Source organism: Anabrus simplex, chromosome 2 (assembly GCF_040414725.1).
Source record: "Anabrus simplex isolate iqAnaSimp1 chromosome 2, ASM4041472v1, whole genome shotgun sequence".
Taxonomy (NCBI): domain Eukaryota; kingdom Metazoa; phylum Arthropoda; class Insecta; order Orthoptera; family Tettigoniidae; genus Anabrus; species Anabrus simplex.
The window spans coordinates 730,973,705-730,998,246 of NC_090266.1; the positions used below are offsets into that span (position 1 = coordinate 730,973,705).

At 38.0% G+C, this 24,542-nt stretch overlaps 1 protein-coding gene across 8 annotated transcripts in view; it reads left to right on the top strand.

The window, feature by feature from the left end:
* Ssdp (Sequence-specific single-stranded DNA-binding protein) overlaps window positions 1-24,542 on the top strand; it is an 831,184-nt gene that overhangs the window by 758,819 nt on the left and 47,823 nt on the right. For 6 of the 8 annotated variants that reach the window (XM_067141370.2, XM_067141371.2, XM_067141372.2 and 3 more), the window contains one exon: window positions 11,530-11,595. The exons of the other annotated variants lie outside the window; for them this stretch is intronic. In XM_067141370.2, the coding sequence (XP_066997471.1) occupies window positions 11,530-11,595 (66 nt within the window). The remainder of the gene's footprint in view (window positions 1-11,529; window positions 11,596-24,542) is intronic. 8 annotated transcript variants of the gene reach the window in all.

A 24,542-nucleotide genomic window follows, 5' to 3' on the forward strand; every position in this document is an offset into this window, starting at 1 on the left:
AAAACCATTTTCAGGGCTGCCGACAGTGGGGTTCGAACCTACTATCTCCCGAATACTGGATACTGGCCGCACTTAAGCGACTGCAGCTATCGAGCTCGGTAGTAGCCAAATGATACTGCACCGAGTAAATGTAAGCTAAGGTAGTTCAGTTTGAAAAGCAAGAGAAATATCATGTAAACAAACATGAAGCTAGTTAAAATTAAAGAAAGAAAGAAAGAAAGAAATGCAGTTACTCAGTAATGAGCCACCAGTAACTATGGGTTCCTTGTATCAAAATACTCAGCCAAAATCTCTGAACATCCTTCACAAGTTTGTTGGTATATATTTTTAAATATGCTCTAATGATTTTAGTATTGATTTAATATTCTGTTAATCTTAAAGTATATTTGTAAACACTGCTTTACTGGTAGATGTAATATTAAAGAAAAGAAAGAACATCTTTCTTCTTCCTGAAGCACCTCTGATTTGATATTTGACTGTATGAAAAGATACTAGAGTCGCTGTAGACAAAATTAAATAGCAAATATTTAACAATAACTTAAATATTTAAGCAGTCCACCTATTCGATACATATATAATTTATTAACAAATTATTGATTATAATTAATCATAATTAATAATAATAAATAATAATTTATTAATAAATTATATATTGAATAGTGTGGAGCAAGAAGAGGCTGTTGATGCAGATGAAATGGAAGACCCACTTTTGATGTCAGAGTTTGGCAGAGCTGTGAGAGACCTAAATAGGAACAAGGCACCTGGATTTGATGACATTCCCTCTGAATTACTGACTGCTTTAGGAGAAACCAGGTTATTCCATCTAGTGTGTAAGATGCACGAGACAGAAGTGCCATCTGATTTTCAGCAGAATGTTGTTACACCTATTCACAAGAAAGCCGGTGCTGACAAGTGTGAAAACTGCTGCACCATTAGTTTAGTATCTTTTGCCTGCAAAATTTTAATACTTATTATTTACAGAAGAATGGAAAGACAAGGTGAAGCTGAGTTGAGAGATCAATTTGGCTTCTGAAGAAATGTAGGAACGTGTGAAACAATCCTGACTTTACGTCCGATCTTAGAGGATTGAATTAAGGAAGACAAGCCCACGTACTTGGTGTTCTTAGATCTAGAAAACGCATTTGATAATGTTGATTGGACCAAGTTATTTAGGATTCTGAAGGTGATTGGGATCAGATACCGAGAATGAAGAATCATCTACAATCTATGATAAGAATTAAGGGCTTTGAAAAAGAGATAGCAATCCAGAAAGGAGTGAGGCAAGGCTGCAGTTTGTCTCCTCTCCTTCTCAATGTTTACATAGAACAGGCAGTAAAGGAAATCAAAGAGGAATTTGGAAAGGGAATCACAATCCAAGGAGAGGAAATCAAAACCTTGAGATTTGCTGATGATATTGTCATTTTATCTGGGACTGCAGAAGATCTCGAGAAGCTGCTGAATGGTATGGACGAAGTCTTGGGTAAGGAGCACAAGATGAAAATAAAGAAGTCCAAAGCAAAAGTAATGGCGTGCAGTTGAATGAAGGCAGGTGATGCAGGTAATATTAGATCAGGAAATGAAGTCTTCAAGGAAGTAGATGGATATTGTTACTTGGGTAGTAAAATAGCTAATAACGGCAGAAGCAAGGAGGACATAAAGTGCAGACTAGCACAAGCAAGGAAGAGCTTTCTTAAGAAAAGAAATTTGCTCAGTTCAAAAATTGATATAGGAATTAGAAAGATGTTTCTGAAGACTTTCATCTGAAAACATGAATGATAACATGAAACATGGATGATAACTAGCTCAGAAAGAAAGAGAATAGAAGCTTTTGAAATGTGGTGTTACAGAAGAATGCTGAAGGTGAGATGGATAGATCGAATCACGAATGAAGAGATACTCTATCGAATTGGTGAGAGGAGATAGATTTGGTGAAATTTGTGAGAAGAAGAGATAGAATGATAGGACACATCTTAAGACACCCAGGACTTGTTCAGTTGGTTTTTGAAGGAAGTGTAGGTGGTGAGAACAGTAGGGGTAGACCAAGGTATGAATATGACAAGCAGATTAGAGTAGATGTAGGATGCAATAGTTACATAGAAATGAAAAGGTTAGCACAGGATAGGGTGGCCTGGAGAGCTGCAATAAACCAGTATATGGACTGATGACTCAAACAAGCACAACATATCAAATAGGCGGACTGCTTAAATATAATAATATTTAAGTTATTCTTAAATGTTCGCTACTTGATTTTATAGTCAATAATGGGTTTGTATAAAAAAATGTCCGACTCATTGGCTTAATGGTCAGCGTACTGGCCTTCGGTTCAGAGGGTCCAGGGTTCGATTCCCAGCCGGGTCGGGAATTTTAAACTTATTTGGTTAATTCCAATGGCTCAGAGGCTGGATGTGTGTGGCATATTCAACATTAGAAATCATCCTAGGTTGGGCCCTCATCTTCAGACATGCAGGTCGCCTAATAGGCCGTCTACTAGAAAAGACCTGCACCAGGCCTCTCCGGAGGTCATACGCCATTATTATTATTTATCAAAAACTGAAGCTGTTAAAGCTTGTTACATGTAATGTCAACAAAATGAATCGTCCCTAATATAGGATATATTGGATGTGCTAATATTGCTCAGCAAATGGATAATTTCATTAAATTTTGCTGTAGTGACTTTCTTTAATGAAGGTGTCATGGAATTTTCATTCCTTTGTAATAAAAATATGCTTTATAAGACCAGTTATACTAACAAGTTCTATTCACAAACTAAATTAAATAGTGGTAATTTCAAAGAGATGAAAAACTCGGTAGGATATCATGAGAGCATGGTTCAGGTCAGCTTTAATCAACTAAAAATGCAAGTAATTCTTGTAAACTACAATGAGTTACACTTAAGATAACCTTAGCAATTTATATTTGTGATTTCCTAACATGAGTGTTTCTAATCGTGTCACTCGATAAACTTTGTGTGGACCATCGTCTGTTATTTTGAAATTAATCCCACGACCAGGCTGAGTAGCTGGGCATATTTGATCCTGATGCAGTCCATTGATATTTGAAGATGTTCCGTTGTGTTTGTAGATTTACTGTCACTTGAAAGAAATCCCCACGAACCTACTACGCTGGCGTAGCAGGGGGAGAGGTGATACTTCCACGTGGCGCGTCCCAGCTGGCGGATATGGGGGTCCTAACCGGCTTGCCGGCGGACTTGAGGGAAATGAAATACCTCTCACGGACCAAACACACAACCACTTGTGGGTACCATTAGGGGCCGATGACCTCGATGTTAGGTCTCTTTAAACAACAAGCAGCATCTTCATTATAATCATCATGAAAGAGATCCTGCAGGACAAAATTCCGGCACCTGGTGTCACTGAAAACCACTGAAAATAGTAGTTAGTGGAATGTAAAACCAATAACATTATTCCTATTAAACAAACCGCCACTTGCAACAAGTATTTTGTCATATTTTACAAGGATGCATACCTCTCTTTGAAAATGTTTGTGTTATTTGGTTTAAAAAGCAGTTTTTATTTACACTCACGCTCCTCTGTATAGGTTACGGTTATATGGGAAGTAATATTTTTCATTAAAATAAATAAAAACGCATGATATCAGAGTTAATTTGGTATTGCATTTTCTTGTATGATATCTGACTTTGCATGCCATGTTTGCATTATATCATCCTGTAGATTTGTACTGTTGTTCACAGTAGAAATGAGTAATTGTTTGTCCATTAAATGTATAGATTTAAAACATTACTTCAGTATCCACATTTTATTCTTATATAAGACATTTACTTTGCTATGTATAAATCAGCTAATAATTATAAATTAGACTTACCTTCGAGTTAACCTTCTTATATTTTCTTTTCAGAGTGAGTATGATATGGAAGGTGTGGCTTTCAAGCATTAAGTTTTACACTGTTTTCGAAATAAATTAATTCAAGCCTCATGTCATAAGCCTTCCTATGGAAACAAGGAAAATTATGCTCAGGTTAATGGTGCTTTTCAAAAGAATAAATACATTCCTATAAGAAGAGCAACTTCCCAACTTTTGGACACTTCTCTGTACCCATTAGAACATAGACTTTCCAGGGTAATCTTTCAGAATTAAAATGACTAAGGACAGTAGCGGCGACTTTGTAGAGAAAACATTACATTTTTATTCCATTTTAGCCAGCTGAAACTAGGAATTATAGGAATTTAAAAAAAAAACAATTTGTGCAAATGTTTAATTATTAACAAAATTATTATCGGAAATATGCACAATGTGTCGTTCGTTGCGGCTAACCAATCTGTATAGTACCACAGCAAGTAGTGGAGACTTTGCAAATGCTATGAGGAAGGGTAACAGGGGTATATTTTTTTGCCAAGGACGTGGACAGTGTGGTATGATTCACCTGCTTGCCGTACGCATTAGTCAGTCTGGCAGTCTCTTTAACATTGTCTGTTAGTTTCTTAGAGTGTAGTCAAATACAAAATGATTTTTTAATTTTATAATCATGCCATACTTCTGTTTAATTGTAATACGTGTGTAATATTGTTCCTTTGGTGAAAGTTTTATTGTATAGTATTGAATCAAAATCTCAAAAAACTTATTTATTGCCACACTTAAGTTAGTAAACTGTAAACCTTCACCTCTCTCTCAAAATTTGCTTAGAGAGCATCAAAAACTTACCATTTTGTAGCTTTATGTTTCAGTTTTGATGTTTCTCGTCGTGGCTTCAGGTATCAGAAAGGCCTCAATCCATCTTTTGAAGAGGTCGGTGGTTACTAGGAGTCCTCTTTGTCCCCATGATGTTCTAGGGTAGAGACCCATCAAGTCGAGGGCTATGCCCTCTCAAGGGCGTTGTGGCTGTCTTCCTCGCTGACTGGAATCTGCCTTTCTTTTGCTCGCCTTGGTACAGGCACAGATGTAGCACCCCGTCACATAGCCCAGGATGTCTTTCCGCATTATGACCCTGAAGAATCTTCCTCGGATAGACTGATACGTCTCTTTGCCTCCTGGATGTCTGGCTTCATTGCTGTCGTGTAACTTTGAGGATGTCCGTTGTGTGCTGTCTGGGGATCACCACTACTACTGCAGGTGTGTCAGAGAGCTGCGACCTGTACATTAAGAGTCCTCCGTCAACCCGGAAGTTCTTGTAGCACATCTTGAATTCCCTTTGGACGAATCGACTATCAGTGTTCAGTCACCTAATCCACTGCATCATGATCCCACAGGGCTTGTCTTGTTCCTGCCACTGTTTGATCACTCCAAGATCAAGTTCCTTCTTGATGGTCATAAGGACAGGTTCCTTAGGCTCACTCTGGTGTTTTCTTGGGAACTCCCTCTCGACAATGGTGTTCCTAGCTTCAGGTTCCATTGCCAGATAAGCTATCTGCTCCCATGTTCATGGGTCTTGGGACGTTTCACACATCGAAATAAAATTCTGCGATTAACAGAGCCCATTGCATCAATTTCGATTTTGAGCCAGATACCGAGTTTAATCATTTGAGAGTGGCGTTATTGGTGTAGAGCTGGAACTTCCTTACCTCCAAGTAGCCTCTGAATTTGTCCATGGTCCTCACCATGGCTAAGGCTTCCTTCTCGGCAGTGCAGTAGCGTTGTTCGGTGCGAGATAGCTTACTGCTGGCTTACTCGATGATGTCCCTTCTGCCGTCACTCCTCTCCTGGAATAACACTACTCCTAAGCCAGAGTCGCTGGCGTCTGTCTGCAGGCACATCTTCTGTTGAGGGTCAGTATGGGCTAGACCAGGAGCGTTGCATATCGCAGCCTTAATGTTTTTGGAATGCTGCCTCTTCCTTGCTGGTCAATCGGAATGGGCGGTTGTTATGGAGTAGATCGGTGAGTGGTATTGCCTTCTCCTCGAAGTGTGGCACTAAGCTGCTACACCATCCACACAAGCCAACGAACTGACGTACTTGACGCTTGGTCTGGGGGCGTTCAGCTTTTTCGATAGCTTGATTCTTCTCCAGTTGCCTTTCTAAGCCTTCAGATGTTAGGACATGGCCAAGATATTCTACGCAGGACTGGGCGAAGTGGCACTTCTCCAGTTGGCAAGTCAGTCCATGAATCTTCAGTTGTTCCAGCACTTTCCTTAGATGTACAAGGTGTTCTTGAAAATTCTTGCTGTGAATTAAAATGTTGTCGAGATACACTTGTCAAAAATCTCCAACATATCCTGATAATACCTTATTCATTTAATAATAATAATAATAAGTATTATTATTATATCGAACTAGTGGTCTATAGCAGCAAATTCTACTTTAATAATAATAATAATAATAATAATAATAATAATAATAATAATAATAATAATAATAATAATAATAATAATAATAATAATAATAATAAATATCATCCATCTTGTGTATTGAAACCGAAGAGACGAAAAATATGTGCGTTTGAGCACAAGTTATATTTTGATTTACAGTGCGTTATGATCTTGATTGTCAGTCCATTTCTTTCTTTCTGTTTTTTTTTTTCAGAACTCTTCCATTTATTCATTGGGCTGGATGGACATTATTTACATTTCAATCTCTTATAAAATAAAATATAAGTGTGGCTTTCTTTTGCATTCCTTCATAACTTATTTTGCTTAATTCACCTCTTTTGAATACTTTGTAAAGATAATGCCTCAACTAACAACAAATATTTGTACATGCAATGGATTATAATCATCCAATGGACCATAAGCTTTTGTACTGCTGAGCTTGTAAACAGCTGATTTTATTTCATGGTGCCGGGTTGAGTAGCTCAGGTGGTAGAGTGCTGGCCTTCTGAGCCCAACCTGGCAGATTAGATCATGGCTCGGTCTAGTAGAATTGGAAGGTGCTTAGATATGTCAGACTCATGTCAGTAGATTAACTGGCACATAAAAGAACTGTGGGGAAAAAATTCTGGTACCTCGGTGTCTTATTACATGTTATAAATCTCATTTTTGGTCTGTATTGAAAATTTACAGTTCAACAACAATAAAGGTGTTTTAATTTAATCCACCTATTCAATACTTTTATTTTCACTTATAGTGGTTACATAAATAGACTCACAGTTAAATGGGACATGTTTCACCCTCAATTAAGGGCATCTTCAGCCTAAAAACAATCATCAAGAGTACAACTAATATTAAAAGTGGAAGCTTAAAGTTTAGCCAGTTATTAAAATTCGGAACATAAAAATGTGAAAAATGATACAATATATAAAGATGCTAATGGAAACACTGTCAATGATTAAACTATAATCTTGTCGGAGACTAAAACTTCTTCCATTAAAATTCCAATTAAAACAGTTCATTTAAAATGTTAGTGGAAAACCAAAGTGGTAATAATATAAAGCCAACGACGTGAGGGCGTGAACACAAGCATAAACATGATTGTCATAAATACCATATGTCCAAGGCCGCTGATGAAATTCGTCAGGAAGTGAGACAGAAGCATCAGTTGAAAAATTGTAAGTGGCCCTTAGCACCGGTAGGTAATACTATTGGCTGAAACCTTGCCAGGAAATGTCAGTAGATACTGAAATAATGTTTTATGTTAGTTGAAAGTTGTTATTTGTTATCTGCTGTTGTGTTGGTTGCTGCCCTTCTGTTGGCTCTGAGTCTGGTGTTGTATCAACAAATAGATAACAAATAACAACTTTCAACTAACATAAAACATTATTTCAGTATCTACTGACATTTCCTGGCAAGGTTTCAGCCAATAGTATTACCTACCGGTGCTAAGGGCCACTTACAATTTTTCAACTGATGCTTCTGTCTCACTTCCTGACGAATTTCATCAGCGGCCTTGGACATATTGTATTTAGACAATCATGTTTATGCTTGTGTTCATGCCCTCACGTCGTTGGCTTTATATTATTACCACTTTGGTTTTCCACTAACATTTTAAATGAACTGTTTTAATTGGAATTTTATTGGAAGAAGTTTTAGTCTCCGACAAGATTATGGTTTAATCATTGACAGTGTTTCCATTAGCATCTTTATATATTGTATCATTTTTCACATTTTTATGTTCCGAATTTTAATAACTGGCTAAACTTTTAGCTTCCACTTTTAATATTAGTTGTACTCTTGATGATTGTTTTTAGGCTGAAGATGCCCTTAATTGAGGGCAAAACATGTCCCATTTAACTGTGAGTCTATTTATGTAACCACGAACTGTGAGTCTATTTATGTAACCACTATAAGTGAAAATAAAAGTATTGAATAGGTGGATTAAATTAAAACACTTTTATTGTTGTTGTACCCCGGTGTCTCCGAAAACCATAAAAATATAGTTAGTGGGACATAAAACCAATAACATTCTTACTTCAGTGTCTCTTTATGACAGTTCGTGTGCTTTCCATTACTTTATAAAATCTAAAGAAGGAGCATTTTGATTCATCTTGTACCTTGTCGAGGCTTCATACTCCAGAACTCACAGAATTTAAAGCCTTGTGGACACGCTTGCCTTCTGTCAAAACACTCTTTTCTCTTCTGACATTGTTTTCATAGTCTTTTTGTTTTCTTGTGTGTGAAGCTAATTTGTTACTTTCAGATACATAAAAATTTAAAGAAAACATATTTTTCCAACCCCATACACTTGCTTAGTATGCAAGATGTACAGCAAATGCTACCTGGTTACTCTTTCCAACTGCATCCATTTGGCTTGATTTTAGTGTTGGTACGGTATGGTAAGGGAAAATTAAAAGGAGAAACTTGAAGAGACTCAGAATTTTCAACTCTCTTCTAAATCCAGTGCACATGTTTTATTGTAATTTTTTAAAATTTTTATTTTGACTTGGAGCAATATTTGAGAGCAGAGTGTAAGCGGTTTCAGTTCTGATGAATATTCATGTTTTTAATAATAAAATGGATATTTTTAAGAAAAAAAGAACACACAAACTGTTGTTATTATTATTATTCTTTTTCAGAGATCTGTTATAAGAACGAATATTTCATCCTGGTTCAGATTTGCAACCCTGGGTTAAATAGATTGGTGGTTGTCAATCAATAGATTTATAAATTACAATTTCTTATTGATTTGACATGAAACCCTTCTGTGGCTCAAAGGTTTAGTCAGACACATCCAGGTACAAATACACTGACTGACAGTGACAATGCAACACCAAGGAGGAGTGGTTCGAAAGGGATGAAAGTTGGGGAAAAAACAGAGACGGCACGGATGAATAATTGATGTTTATTTCAAACCGATATGCAGGTTACACAATGCGCACGGCATCGACGCAGTAGGATGTAGGACCACCGCGAGCGGCGATGCACGCAGAAACACGTCGAGGTACAGAGTCAATAAGAGTGCGGATGGTGTCCTGAGGGATGGTTCTCCATTCTCTGTCAACCATTTGCCACAGTTGGTCGTCCGTACGAGGCTGGGGCAGAGTTTGCAAACGGCGTCCAATGAGATCCCACACGTGTTCGATTGGTGAGAGATCCGGAGAGTACGCTGGCCACGGAAGCATCTGTACACCTCGTAGAGCCTGTTGGGAGATGCGAGCAGTGTGTGGGCGGCATTATCCTGCTGAAACAGAGCATTGGGCAGCCCCTGAAGGTACGGGAGTGCCACCGGCCGCAGCACATGCTGCACGTAGCGGTGGGCATTTAACGTGCCTTGAATACGCACTAGAGGTGACGTGGAATCATACGCAATAGCGCCCCAAACCATGACGCCGCGTTGTCTAGCGGTAGGGCGCTCCACAGTTACTGCCGGATTTGACCTTTCTCCACGCCGACGCCACACTCGTCTGCGGTGACTATCACTGACAGAACAGAAGCGTGACTCATCGGAGAACACGACGTTCCGCCATTCCCTCATCCAAGTCGCTCTAGCCCGGCACCATGCCAGGCGTGCACGTCTATGCTGTGGAGTCAATGGTAGTCTTCTGAGCGAATGGTAGTCTTCTGAGCGGACGCCGGGAGTGCAGGCCTCCTTCAACCAATCGATGGGAAATTGTTCTGGTCGATATTGGAACAGCCAGAGTGTCTTGCACATGCTGAAGAATGGCGGTTGACGTGGCGTGCGGGGCTGCCACCGCTTGGCGGCGGATGCGCCGATCCTCGCATGCTGACGTCACTCGGGCTGCGCCTGGACCCCTCGCACGTGCCACATGTCCCTGCGCCAACCATCTTCGCCACAGGCGCTGCACCGTGGACACATCCCTATGGGTATCGGCTGCGATTTGACGAAGCGACCAACCTGCCCTTCTCAGCCCGATCACCATACCCCTCGTAAAGTCGTCTGTCTGCTGGAAATGCCTCCGTTGACGGCGGCCTGGCATTCTTAGCTATACACGTGTCCTGTGGCACACGACAACACGTTCTACAATGACTGTCGGCTGAGAAATCACGGTATGAAGTGGGCCATTCGCCAACGCCGTGTCCCATTTATCGTTCACTACGTGCGCAGCACAGCGGCGCATTTTACATCATGAGCATACCTCAGTGACGTCAGTCTACCCTGCAATTGGCATAAAGTTCTGACCACTCCTTCTTGGTGTTGCATTTGCTCTGTCAGTCAGTGTATCTTTGACAGCATGTGAAATTGCGTTGGATGACCTGGAGATGGGGAGGTTTTTCCAAGATATCCAGTTTCCTCCTCTTTTTACAGCAGTATTCCCCAATTGTTCATATACAGTATTGTTGACCAAGACATGTACAATAGGCTTCACCAGCTATCATGTTCCTGTACCTCAGAACAAGCTGGAGCTTTATTCAATGGCAGAGTGTTTGGCTGGAATTGGGTTAAGTAGATCTTTCTATTTCTGTTTCTGGTGTGATATGTGAGGCACAGATAATCGACCACTCCTTTTATACATGATTAATGTGGAGTTGAAGGCTAGATGGAAGGGACTGCCTATAATTGAGATTATAACCATAGGTGAAAATTTCTGTTGCACTAATTTGTGATTTTAATATAAAGTATTGGTGAGAAATTCGTAGTGATTCTTAGTGATTGTCCATTCAGCAGTCTTAGAACATAGGTTACTTAAATTATACTGTGTATATCCATCAGGTTTTGTTTCAAAGGACTTGAAACGATGACATAATTTTTCTTGGCTTCCTTACCACTCGATACCATAGCGTGTGCTCATGCACGTTTTTGAAGTGCTCTATTATGTTATATTTTTTAAGGATTGCTTCACCTTCCTTGCTTTTTTTTGAAAGACTGGTTTGTCATGGTTGTGGAATAAAAAAAAGAATTTTTGCAGTGTTTGGTAAAATAGTCTAGGCGTGAAAATTGTAGTTCACTTGTTGCAGCATCATGCTTTTCTTTGCATTAGTCCACTATTGCTGGTTACATACCTGAAACTGTGTGCAGAATTGTTGCTAGTCAGCTTTGTATTCTTGAAATATGTACATATTTTGTATTTATCTACACTTTGGCATGACCAGTTCCCTGCATGATGCCATTGCTTGTCTCAGTGCAGTAGAACAGTAATGTACAGCACTGTTTATTATTTTGTTTTTGTTTAATTGCAACATTTGATCGTCAAAAGAAAGCACTGATTGTATAATTTCTTTCTAGGTTCTGTGGGTCCCTATTCCCCTGCTAGTCACCGAATGCCCACTCCCAGTCCCGTGACGAGACAAGGTGAATAACGAGTACGCTGTAGGCTTACATGACTTGCCCTAACCTTTGCCTTACCCTACTACATTTTACCTATCCTTTAGTGATTTGGGCCTGTTTGGGATTTATAAATTACCTATACAGTTATTTTAGGAATAGAAATGCTACAAATGTACAGAATTTCTCATGACTAAGAAATTTAGTGTTGTGTGTTGTATTATAGGCAAGATGGTGAAATTAGTTGTTTAAGAAAAAATGCTCATGTTTGTACTGGCTATAAGGAAGTATTATAATACAGCTAAGCTCTAATGGTCATGAATGACCAAGGTATTTCTTGTATCGCATATTTGAGAAGTAAGATTCAGATTAGAGCCTAGATGCTAGTTGTGTTGCCATTCAGTAAACAAATGCCAACCATCTATTTCTGATGAGTGGTCTTGCAACTTGTACCTTGGGATTCTTTATCATCAGATTAACATGGGCAAGTTGTTGAGAAAGTTTTGAAATTGGATTGGTGGTCATTCGTTTGGTCCTCAGGTTTTCACATACCATAACTGTTCTTTAAAAACATGTTATCTTCCTATATTTATATTGATTTAATTTTATGTAAATAGTTTATTCTCTACAGGTTGTATTGCAGTACTATAGAGTAGGATAAGATAACACAAAAATCTTTTATTTTATTGTAATTGAAGAAATTTGGTCACTTATTTATATGTACATAACTCCATGACAGGAATACATATTGAAATGAAAACAGATAAGCAATGAAAACCGACCACCTTCTTTGCAGCAATTAAGAATTGAAATGAAAAATGTTCTTTGGATATTGTCATTACACAATATGTCATACACAATGTCCCCAACACCAAAAGGGCTACATGGTAATTAAGCATCTGTCACCCATTATATGGATAACAGCTTCACAATGCCTTCTCATGCTGCTGACAAGGCAGATGTCCCCACTCCTCCAAAAGGGTGTCTTCAAGGTCTTCTAGTGTTTGGGTTGGTGGATTTCTCACTCAGATGCATTGTTCCAGTTGGTCCCAGACTTGATTGACCGGATTCAAGTTGGAACTTGTGGATGGCCACTCCATCCAATGAACATGGTACTTTTGCAGGAATCTCTGAATAATGTTGGCATGGTGTACTCTTGCATTATCATGCATGAATACTAAATTTTTCCAAGCTGCCTCGCATGAAGAATCACATGGCACTAAGATCACGCCATTGTACTGTGGAGCAGTTCTGCCAGTGCAGATGACTCTAGCAAAGAGCAGTCTTCTGTCATGATATCATTTGTCCAGTGCAGATACTTTAGTAGGTTGTCAGGATCTTAAATTGACCTCTCAAAAACCTGTTTTTGACTGTTTGGTCACTAACTCATACTGCAGAAACCTGCTGTAGGTCAATCTGTAGTGCTTATGCTGTACTTTGGCAGTTTTGGAGAACTTGTAGATTCATAAAACAATCCTGCCCTGGGGTTGATTTTCATTGGTGGCCCATAACAGGGCACCTGGCAACACCTCTACTCTCCTGGAAACTTTTCCAGATACCAAATGGTATCCTGAGCAGCTCATAGCATTCTGGCAACGTACTTCAGTGAGTAGCCTTCTTGAAGCAGAGTAAATGTACAAGTGGCTTCCTTTGATAATAACTTCTTCCCTCGTTGCCTACCTCGGTCTGTACAATCAGCCATGACTTGTAAACACTACACTTCACGCAGGCTAACTTTCAGAAACACTTTGAATTGAGGCACTCGTTACTTTCCACTGACTGACATTGACACCTTCCGAACATCAGGATGACAGTGCAGCTTTCTGTTATGTAAACAGGACATCTTATTGCCGTAATAGTTTAATCCCCCTCTCACTATGCATTGGTACAATGATGATGAAATCTTGAGGAAAAGAAAAGAAATGAGCAGCGCAAAATGTTATTAGTAGAGCCCGGATTTCCGTGCAGTATCAAATCTCAAAATATGCATGCATTCATGCACTATCATATGGCAAAACATGCACAATAAACTGAAAAATATGCACTATCAAAGTTCAGTTCCTTTTGAAACTTTGTACAACTACCGTAATTTCTCCAAATTGTCTTGATTTAAGCTCATCCATTTATCTGTCAGTATATTCTTAAGCACAGAAACTGACCTTTCCAGGTTACATGAAGTGACAGGTGCATACTTAAATGAAGACTTTTTTTAAATATTTTACAAGCTACTTTACGTCGCACCGACACAGATAGGTCTTATGGCGGCGATGGGACAGGAAAGGGCTAGGAGTGGGAAGGAAGTGTCCATGGCCTTAATTAAGGTACAGCCCCAGCATTTGCCTGGTGTAAAAGTGGGAAACCATGGAAAACCATCTTCAGGGCTGCCGACAGTGGGGTTCGAACCCACTATCTCCCGAATACTGGATACTGGCCGCACTTAAACGACTGCAGCTATCGAGCTCGGTAAATGAAGGCATTTGGGACAAAGTGAGGTCAAATTGTACATTTTTTTGCATTTTCACCACAGTGCGTCTTTCATAAGCTTGACGAATTCAAAATAAGGATTTCAATGGATCACAATGTTCAACCTATCCCCAGTTACCACTGAGTGCCACAGGTACTTCTCCGTGCATTGATTGCAGACACATTTGAATGTTCTCAATAACTGGTAATGATTGCCTTCCGCGATAACAGAGACGTGTGACGAGTGAGAGTTCTGGGTAGAAAATTCCATGATAACAACGCAAGAGGGTTCAGTGCAAAACCAAGATTTGTAAGCTGCTATCTCAGTAACACGATACAAATTTTGTTTTGTTCGTCTATCATAGATAAACAAATGAGCCGTCAATGAGTAATGCAGAATTTAAGGTTCATTTATAGCAATGTATAACTGGGACACCTTATTCCTAAGAATTACAGAGACCGACGTAGGGCCTTCCGGCTTACGTCAATGTTTACTCAAGCAACAGATAAGAAAGTGCTTGGTTAATTAGATTATAGAACCTCTACCGTATGTACTAACTTTGGTTGGCTCATAAGATGCCAGGAATACCTTCTCACCGTCTCTCAGCAATAAACATACTGTATGACGTGGAAAAATGATCCTGAAATCTACAAACCAACATTCATTAAAGGTGCCATCATGCAAGTTACAATTATATATGCGCCAAAGTGAGAAGAAAAGTCATATAATGCAATATAAATGTCTAAATATTCGCTATTAAATCCAAAAATCTTTAAAATATGCATTATGCATGAATTTTCTCCTAGAAAGGCCAAAACATGCAAACATGCAGGGAAAAATAACTGTTATTTGGAATTGTTAAGCCATAAAACGAATATTTGCAAAGTTTGAGAACTGTAACCAGCTTATTTAAAAACGTGCATTTGCATTAAAATCCGGGCTCTAGTTGTTAGTCATGTCTGATAATTAGGATGTTTAAAAAACTTCTGTTAGGACATAGTCAAACATAGGATGTCAACTGCACATCCACTTGCAAGGAAACTTTCTCATAATAAATTATTACTGTTGTTATTGGAAAAGTTGCACTGATACAATATCATTGCTAAATAGCATGTATTGTTACAGATTTTAAGTCCAATCCTTTATTGAATTGTTTAATTTGTATAGAGGTTTGTTAAGGAACTATAAATATTGAATGGAACAGCCAACATGTCTTTAGGACAGGTAGAGGATAAGAACTCCACACAAAAATTGCCAGAAAATGATGATGAAATCTTTGGAGGGGGGGAGAAGAGATATGAAAGTTATTAGAAATTTATTTTTAAGTTTTTCCAAAATACTCTTTCTTAGATAAATATAGGTTTGGAATTAATTTATTATTTATGCTTAAAATACATATATTAAAATCCTTTCTCACTCAGTTGCACCTGCAAGTAAAAACTCTTTTTAAATAATATGTGTACATTTGTCAAGAGTTAATATTTAACACTTCGTACACTGCTCATTTTAGTTGTGCTTGAAATGAGGATCCTGGAGTTTTTTTAGTTATACTCAGGTTTTTACTGAAATATTTTGAAATTAATCACTACTATGTGCTTTTATTTATGTTAATGAATCATTTTTCCTCTTTCCAATGTGGTACTGTCTCTTTAAATTTAATATTAGAAACTTTCTAAAAAAAGTTTTGAAAAATGTACTTTTTGAAACTTAATTTTTTAAATCATTTCTTTCATGGGAAAATTGATAACACAAATGAGGAATAAGAAAAGATGAACTGTATTACATGGTTACAATATATCATAGGCATCAGGAGGATCTTTAGTTTGAGTAATCCTGTCTGGAATGGAATTTTCAGAATCACTCTGGAAGATTTGGACCAACATCACACACCTCACACATCTGCTTGTTCTCGTTTTGTACCCCTAAGACTGGTGGGTTTTTCCTCTGCATCTGAACAGACCTTGCACACTCTGGTTGGCCTTATCTTTTTCTCTGTATTGGGTATCCTGGATGGGAAGTGCTTTGTTGTCACCCGTGTAGGAAATTCCTTTTGTGGTAATGTACTCTCTCATTCTACTACAGCAATGTTGGCAAAACAAATTGCACATACCTGCATTTCATTTTAAATTTCTGCTTCTGAATCACTATCTTCCATTTCTTATCCAGAATGGATCAAAATCTTTACAATGTCATTGCTGGCCAACTTGCTGGCAGCCATTCTATTCATGGTGCACTGCTTGACAGCAACCAGTTACCATATGTGGTTATGGGTGACACAAGTTGTTTCCAATAGGTGCTGTGATCTAGTGTATATTTTTGTAATTACTTGACACCCTACACCACACAACGAATGAGCAGCATTCATTTAAACTTAAAGCCTGCCATAGTACAAACCGTTAAATGTGAAAACTAACAGTGCTTGGGCTTCATACACACAAGAGTGTTAGCTGACATGAGCGGTGTTCGGGCTTAGAGCGGCAAATGTTACAGTACAACATTTTGCACTTCAGTTTTTCAGAATTGACTGCTGTCAATCCTCCCTTTCAGTTCATGAATTAAATGCTCAAACCAACACCTAATGTTTTCAAGACTGATTAAAAAAAAAAAGTTCTAGTAGAACAGTCATCCATTTTATGGCATAAAGAATTATATATTTTTGTCCATTCATAAATTAGGCTTGCAGAAATGCTTGCTTAGAAGAATCAGTATTTGTATAAATGTTACAGATTGATCAAGTAACTATTGCTAGGCGATAAAATAGTAAAATATTGTTACGAATAAAACAGAGTGTGTGTTATTATTCTTAATTTATTTAAGGATGACCAAATAAATGCACACACAGTTCTAATCAACCATGAATTGCCACACCTGCTAATTGCTGTCTATTTATAAGTCTTTCTTCCATATGGCACAGCTGATGGTCCAGTCTATTTGCTATTACCTGGGGACGGCTAATCCTTACTTTCACTTCTCCAAGTCCACTCACATCATACAGCAGCTGTGTGTAGACTGCTGGGTTTGGAAACAGTGATACTGGCTACATAACGCACGATGACCTTTCCTTGGTTCGACTCAAGAGGCAGGACAATACTCACAACAGCAAATATTAACACAGGTCCATTTACCCTCACAGTCACGATAGCAGCTTCCTTCACTGTCTCACGGCGATCCTCAGTCCACAGAAATACACAAACACACAGTACTCTCGGGTAGTACACAGTCTTCTATTCCGTATGTCGTCTCCAGCCCACCTACTCATTGGAATCTCTGATACCACAACAATAACTCGCTCGCAGCGGCCTGGTATTTATACCTTGATGATGGGCCACTAGAATATTCAAGGTTCGGCTGTAGACAGAACTTTCCCGTCGTATCTTCCAGAAATCACACGGAGAAACTAGATGAAGGGAACAATAGAGGAAGGGCCACGGCATATCCTCGGGCGGGTTGGGAGGTTACCCAAGCTGGCTTAGTCATCCCTATCAGGTAATACCGAAGAGGCTGTGATAAGGCTGACAGCCACTTGAGCATGTAACAAAATGTTGCATTTGAAAGGTATGATCAAAAAATATGAGATATTTCAATAATTTAAGAAAAATGAATGGAAGAAATGATCTGAGAAAGATGTTCTGTAACACTTATACTTTAATAACATGAGGATTATGTCAAGAAATTTCTTGAATGCTGACATCCATTACTTAATGCTTGTAACCATCACAAGGTCTTGTACCAACTTCACAAGTGTCTTTTAATGATAAGTTAGTCATATTGATGGAAAGCTTTTGGTTGTTGGGAGCAGCCATCTTCAGCAACCAACTCCTGGAACAGGAACACTCATTGTATAGGCAGAAGCAGGTTCCAGAAAGAAAATTCCAGAATCATTAATGAACAAGGGGAGTGTTTATGACAGATTTTACAGAAGGCAGAAGTATACCTAGTCTTTTCTTAAGCAATTGCAAAGAATTTGGAAATTTATTGAACATCTCCCTTAGTAAATTATTCCAATCTCTAACTCTTCCTTTAAACAAATATTTGCCCCAATTTGTCTTCTTGAATTCCAACTTTATCTTCATAATATGATCTAGTAAAGATGTAAAGTCACTGGTAAGATCTTAATTAGAGTATGGTTCCAGTGTATGGGATTCTTATGAGGATTATTTGATTTGAGAAATAGAAAAGATCTAAAGGAAAGCAGCACGGTTTGTTCTGGGTGATATCTGATAAGAGTAATGTTGGAAACATTGTGTTGAGAAGAGTTGGGAGTAAGGAGATCAGCTGCTTGACTAAGTGGTGTCAGCAGAGAGGTGGCAAGGAATGAAATAGTAGATGAATAAGTTTGAATGTAGTTTTTAAAAGTAGGAAGGATCATAATTTGCAGATAAAGTGGAAATTCAAGAGGACACGAAATTGGAATAATTTACTAAGGAGATGTTCAATAGAAACCACACCTGGGCAACTGGAGTGGGACATTGATGATGATGATGATGATGATGATGATGATGATGATGATGATGATGATGATGGTCAATAGATCTCCAATTTCTTTGAAATTATTTAAGTAAAGGTAAACAATGGATAGGGAAACTCCCATCTGGGCAACAGCCCTGGGTTCAGAGCAGTGATTTATTGATTGATTGATTGTCATAATAATCATCCAGTAGCATCTGTCTGTGACACTTTTGGGGGTGGTGGAAACACTTGACTATGCATATGAACCTTTAAAAAAATATTTACTTTTTTTTTTTTTTTTTTTTGAAAGTAATCAAATGAGAATGTGCTTTTACTTTCTCAAAGGTTGCATGTAGTATTGACCAATGTTTGGATCTTGTAGGTCTACGAAAATATGCTCAATTTTGGTTCAACTTTGTAGAGAGTTTCTTTTGAGGATTTCAGGTTGCAGTAGTTCCTTGTAACACTAACACGTCTGTAAAGGTGCATTTTTCATGGATATACTAGAATGTGTGGCATTGGGTAGATTTACTGATTCACTTTATATTTATGAGCTCAAAAGTGACATGTGTACACAAGAAATGCATACAATATATGGCTATTGGTTTGTCAATCTGAAATATTTTGTGTCTCTTGGTCTTCTCACAACACATTACCATGAAGTTGAATAAGGTACCGTATATACTATTTTATAGTATCTTGTGTGTGGGCCGATGACCTAGATGTTAGGCCCCTTTAAACAACAAGCATCATCATCAGTGTCTTGTGCTACATCATCTTTGTGATGTTTTTGCATTCTTTACAGTGAAACCGGTTCATAGTATGCCATCTCTGTTGTCACATTATGCATTCTCAGCCTATGAGATTGAAACAGTTTCAGTGTGATACAAACCAATAGCCATCCATGCATTTCTTGTGTACACATGTCATTTTCGAGTTCCCAAACATATATCAGTATCAAAAGTACGTAAGCTATTCGATAGTTGGTTGTACACATTATAAACACCTCCTGACCCCAGCTTCCGATTGGTGCATCAGGTGCTGTGTTTTAAATATGTCCATAATAATTGACACACATTGTCTAGGAACTGTTATCATTGTAAGCTGAAAGTTTTGTGAAAATTCTCATTGACAATTCCACAACTCTCCCTCGTTAGTCCTCCCATCTTTTCAGTCCCTTGAATATTTTGCATTTTACAATCCTCAAAACTGATATCAGGTTCGGGTGCAAACTGAAAAGTTTGTATAATTCCATCTATGCTTCTTATTCATTACCGATTGTTCTTGTTTATTTTGCTGTGTTTGTTTGAAGTACAGCTGAAGAGTTAAAAAGTAAATAAAAAATATCTGTGCAGTATAAAACCGAAATTAGCATCACTGTTTCTCAAATGGTTTCTTACCCTTAATAGACTGTTGATTCAGGACTGTGTTAAGCTGACATTGTTAATTTATTGTTTAAGTGATTTTTCATCATTTAACTCCTTTGTAATTGTGGAAATTCTTTAAAAATGGCATCTATGAAATATGTAACACATGACAGATGTGAACAAAAATGAAGACAAATTTTGTTGACTTTTTTCATCAGGTACTTCAGTCTTCATAGTGACTTTCTTCTTCTAAAAACAATGTATCTCATCCTTATGCTCTTCATTTCTTGTTCCCTCTGAAGGGAAATTCTCAATGAACTGTCCTATTAAATCTATCAAACTGCTGTTTGTGTTGCATGCACAGCCAATATTTTAACTTAATTTGGCAGTCTTCTGTTTAGTCTTGATATTTGAATCATAGAATATAAAACCACAGCATTCCATTGTACGGTATCTTAACATTCATGTGCATAAAACATATGATTCAGATAAACATGAGTAGTTATGCTTCACCATTTTTGAGAAGTATCAGTATCTGAATGCAAATGATGTTGCATGCTACTAAATCTCTGATGTCAAACATTACCTTATCTTGAGGTAAATGGCCCATTTAGGTTGAAAAACAGGTTAGATCAAAAATAATTTTTATGATAGCAATGCTTAACAACTAGCATTGTTGGAAAACTATGCATGTTCATGATTTGTGCAAGATTAAAAATATTCAGTGATTTTTCTTACCGTCAACCAGGGTGACTATGTTCAGAAACTAATCACAAGTAATGAGAGGCCTATTTTTGTGATACATTCTTGAAACCTGTATTACCGGTACCGAGCGAGTTGGCTTTGCAGTTAGGGTCGCGCAGCTGTGAGCTTGCATTTGGGAGATGGTGGGTTTGAACCCGATTGTCGGCAGCCCTGAAGATGGTTTTCCGTGGTTTCCCATTTTATTTTCACATCAGGCGAATGCTGGGACTGTACCTTAATTGAGGCCATGGCCGCTTCCTTCCCACTCCTAGCCCTTTCCTATTCCATTGATGCCGTAAGACCTATCTGTGTTGGTGCGACGTAGAGCAAAATAGTAAAGAAAATAACAAAAAACCTTTGTTTTTAAGAAACATTTTCTCAGTTCCAGACAGGTTTTTCTTTTATGCAATAAACATGTGAACCTATTCCTAAATATGTTTGTAGTGCATCAGTGCAATTTTTGATCATAGCCACCCCAGTTGATAGTACTTTTAAACAACATCCCTTTTAGTGAGGCATTACTTGGGAATAAGTTTATCTAACAGATTCATCGGTGATGTCAGCCTGTGATACTGCAAGTTTCTCCCCAGCGGTAAAAAAAAGAAAATCTAAACAAGAAAGAAATATGTATAACTGTCAAAACGTTACTGAAGCCATACAAACAGTATTTAACTCTCTATTGGTGACATATTCCGAAATGAACATAACTGGTGACATGGTGTCTGAGAGACGTCTTTAATTTGAGCATTTTTAATGGAATTAAATTTCATTAAGGCGAGGTTTATTAATTTGATATTGAGAATGCGAATTTTAAGGCATGTTTTAACACATTTTATTACAAATTCCATTGCACCAAATTAAAAAAAAAATCTGAATCCGAGTGTATGTCGCTTTGTATGTATGTTTAGTTTTCAGCCCTAAGGCTCTTAGAAGGGCTCGAAATAGCCACACGAAATTATCATAGCCCTAAGGTTGGTTGGATCCTCAACAGCTCCACCATCAGCTGTCAGATGGCCTAGGCATCACTGAAGAGGCATACTAGGGAAATGCGGAGTGAGGTAGTTTCCCGTTGCTTTCCTCACCGAGCCAGAAGTTGCTATTACATGTGTCTGCCAAGCCCACTGAAATGCATGCACCAACCGACCCTATGAGCAACATTTTCACACCATTCATAGCAATGACTGGCTGCAGAAGGAATGGCATTACTAGCATCACTCATACCTCAGTCACTTTCATACTGTCAAAGCCAAGTATATGACAGAGACAGATCAATGAAAGTAACAAAATTACTCTAGCCCATACCAGAAGACATAGTGCACTGTAAACACTAGGTCCTGCCAGCAAAGGCAAAATGAAGAAGAAATCTATGTTTGAAGTAAAATTGCATCAGTATTCCTCATATGCCTCTGAATGCCTCTAAAATTATTTTCTTACACAGACTTGAACATAATTATTTGAGAAAACATAAGTTTAGCACACATTCACTGAAATTACAAAAACCTGCAATGCACTAATTTACACATTCAAATTATTCAGATATATTCAAAATATTTGTAGTTTGTCTTGTTTAATTTATTTTGCATCCAGTACGCACTCGAATCACATATTATATTTGTTTGCAAGTATTTGCTGATCAAGAGCAGGTTTTTACTTTCTACAAATATCCTTTTTTGAACATTTTTGAGCAAAAGCGACCTAAGTGTTCAAAATAAGAAGTGATCGTATACATGCTGTACATATGTTGTGAAACTTTGTATATGGAAGAGAAACTGCCTAACACTCTTCACACACCATTGTCTTTATCAGTATGAAAAATAGGGAGTACCGCTGACATTGTCTCGTTTTCCGTGAATTTTCTATTAGCGATCCTAGAAGTTCGGACACTGCTGCTGTGGGGTCTTGCGTACATCTTTGCATCCTATCTTCAGGATTGTCCAATTGTACTGTTAGGAGAAGAGTAAGAAACGAATTTCCAGACATGAAGAGGCGGAAAATATCTCTGCCGGTTCCATCCATAGCATACATTTTAGAAATATCTTCATTGTTTGATTTGAAAGAAGCAGTGTGGAAAAGTAATCCTAGAAAAACTACAATTTCTATATTATCAGTGTCCTGAATGTCAGGATGGTCCATCCACTTGTATTTCCCTCATATTCCGCTTTTTGACATTTGTCCATTGAACTATAAGTTGCACCATCTCCCTGGAAAATATAAAATTCCAGGCACTTCTACAGTCAATTTGATTGCCAGTTCTTGCTTGAGCACGTAACGCAAGTAAGCGAATTATGTTGTGACTCTGGGTGGGCACATTTCTAGTAGGTTCTTTAGCGGACCATTTTGTAACTGTTTTTACCATGGTAATAATGCTGTTCTGATTCTTGATCTTCACCTTCACTACCTGTGCCGCCTTCTTTCAAGTCAGTACTTTCAATAGCAAAGTCATTGTCCACATCATTTTCAATATCTGTATCTAACCGTTGTGTTACCTGATTTTCGAACCCAGGACCTTCAGGCTTTATAGCTCGAGATGGACCAGGACAGTCCACCATTGTTGAATTACGAACAAAATTTAAAAAGCTATGAGTTCACTTCCTACAAGTTAAGGAACCACACAGTAAAAAAATGCACAACTGGTGACGCGGTGGCTACGAATCCACTTGGAAACTTGTCTGCACTCTGAGAAGAGAACAATAATACTGAGGGTGAAGCTCTGATAATCAAACGGTTTTTGACATAGGGATAAGAAGGTACAGCAAACAAAAAGAGTCGGTTCCGGTTGTGTGCTTAGGGGTGTACAAGTATCTCCTTCAGAGGAGTTTGTCAGACACCATGTCACCAGTTGCAGGTTAATATGAAAATTAGGAGGATAATGTAGTGTTTAAATATCAGTGGAAAGAAAACTTTCTATCTGAATGCAACATCATCATAGAGGGTTATGTGTTATTCAGATTATGAGGAATCTCGAAAGGCATGAATTATAGCTGATATTTCGTGCATGCAGTTTTCAGACTGTGTTTATGGGGTAGGAAGTATATAGTAAACCAAACAGTTGACAGTTTTGGAAAGAAAATACCAAAATTAGAAAGAAATAAACTTCATCTTGCTTTTCAGTTTTTCAGCAGGATATTGAATTTGCTTAAATTCATGTTAGTCTCGGGGATAATGCCTGGGACAACAGTGCCAGGGACTACAATGCTAACCCCTGTAGCATGGGGCCAGCATACAGTAGGCCTAAATAAGTGGACTAAAAGAACTGTGAATTACCTTGGCTCTAATCACCCCTGCCCAAAAAAAAAAAAAAAAAAAAAAGACAGAAAAGGGAAACAAGGTCAGAAAAATCAAATACTTTTAAATACTTCTTATCATTCAATTCCATAAAATAATATTTTTACTAGATGAGCATAATGGGCTTGCTTGAAGAATTGATCAAAAGAAACTTGTCAGTTTTTGTAATAAAGAAGACTATCACAAAATTAATTTGTTGGACATGACTTTAATTCCCACTTTATCTTAACTAGCTATGACTGCAAACATTCTTTGGGAAGATAATCATGAAATGTTGCAAGTGATGTTTTGTTTTAGAGGAAAATAACGTTTTTTTTAGAAAGAAACAGAAAACCTGATGATAATAATACTAGTTCAGCACCCGTTGACACAGTGTATTATGTGTACTCTCACATCCTGAAATTCCATGTGCTCACAGTATTATATGTTGTATGAATCCACATTGTTATGCATAGAAAAATATCACAGTTGGCAACCTGAGCACTGGATGCCAACACCCAAGACCATGAATGCCCTCTGTATCTCTCCAATATCTAGTGATGTGGAACTTGGACATTCAGGTTCTAAACATGTTATGCTCTTACAGTGGAGTCATATTCTTGCTATTGATGGGTATGACTTACAGTTTTATAATACCTAGTATTCTCTAATATAAAATGATTAGG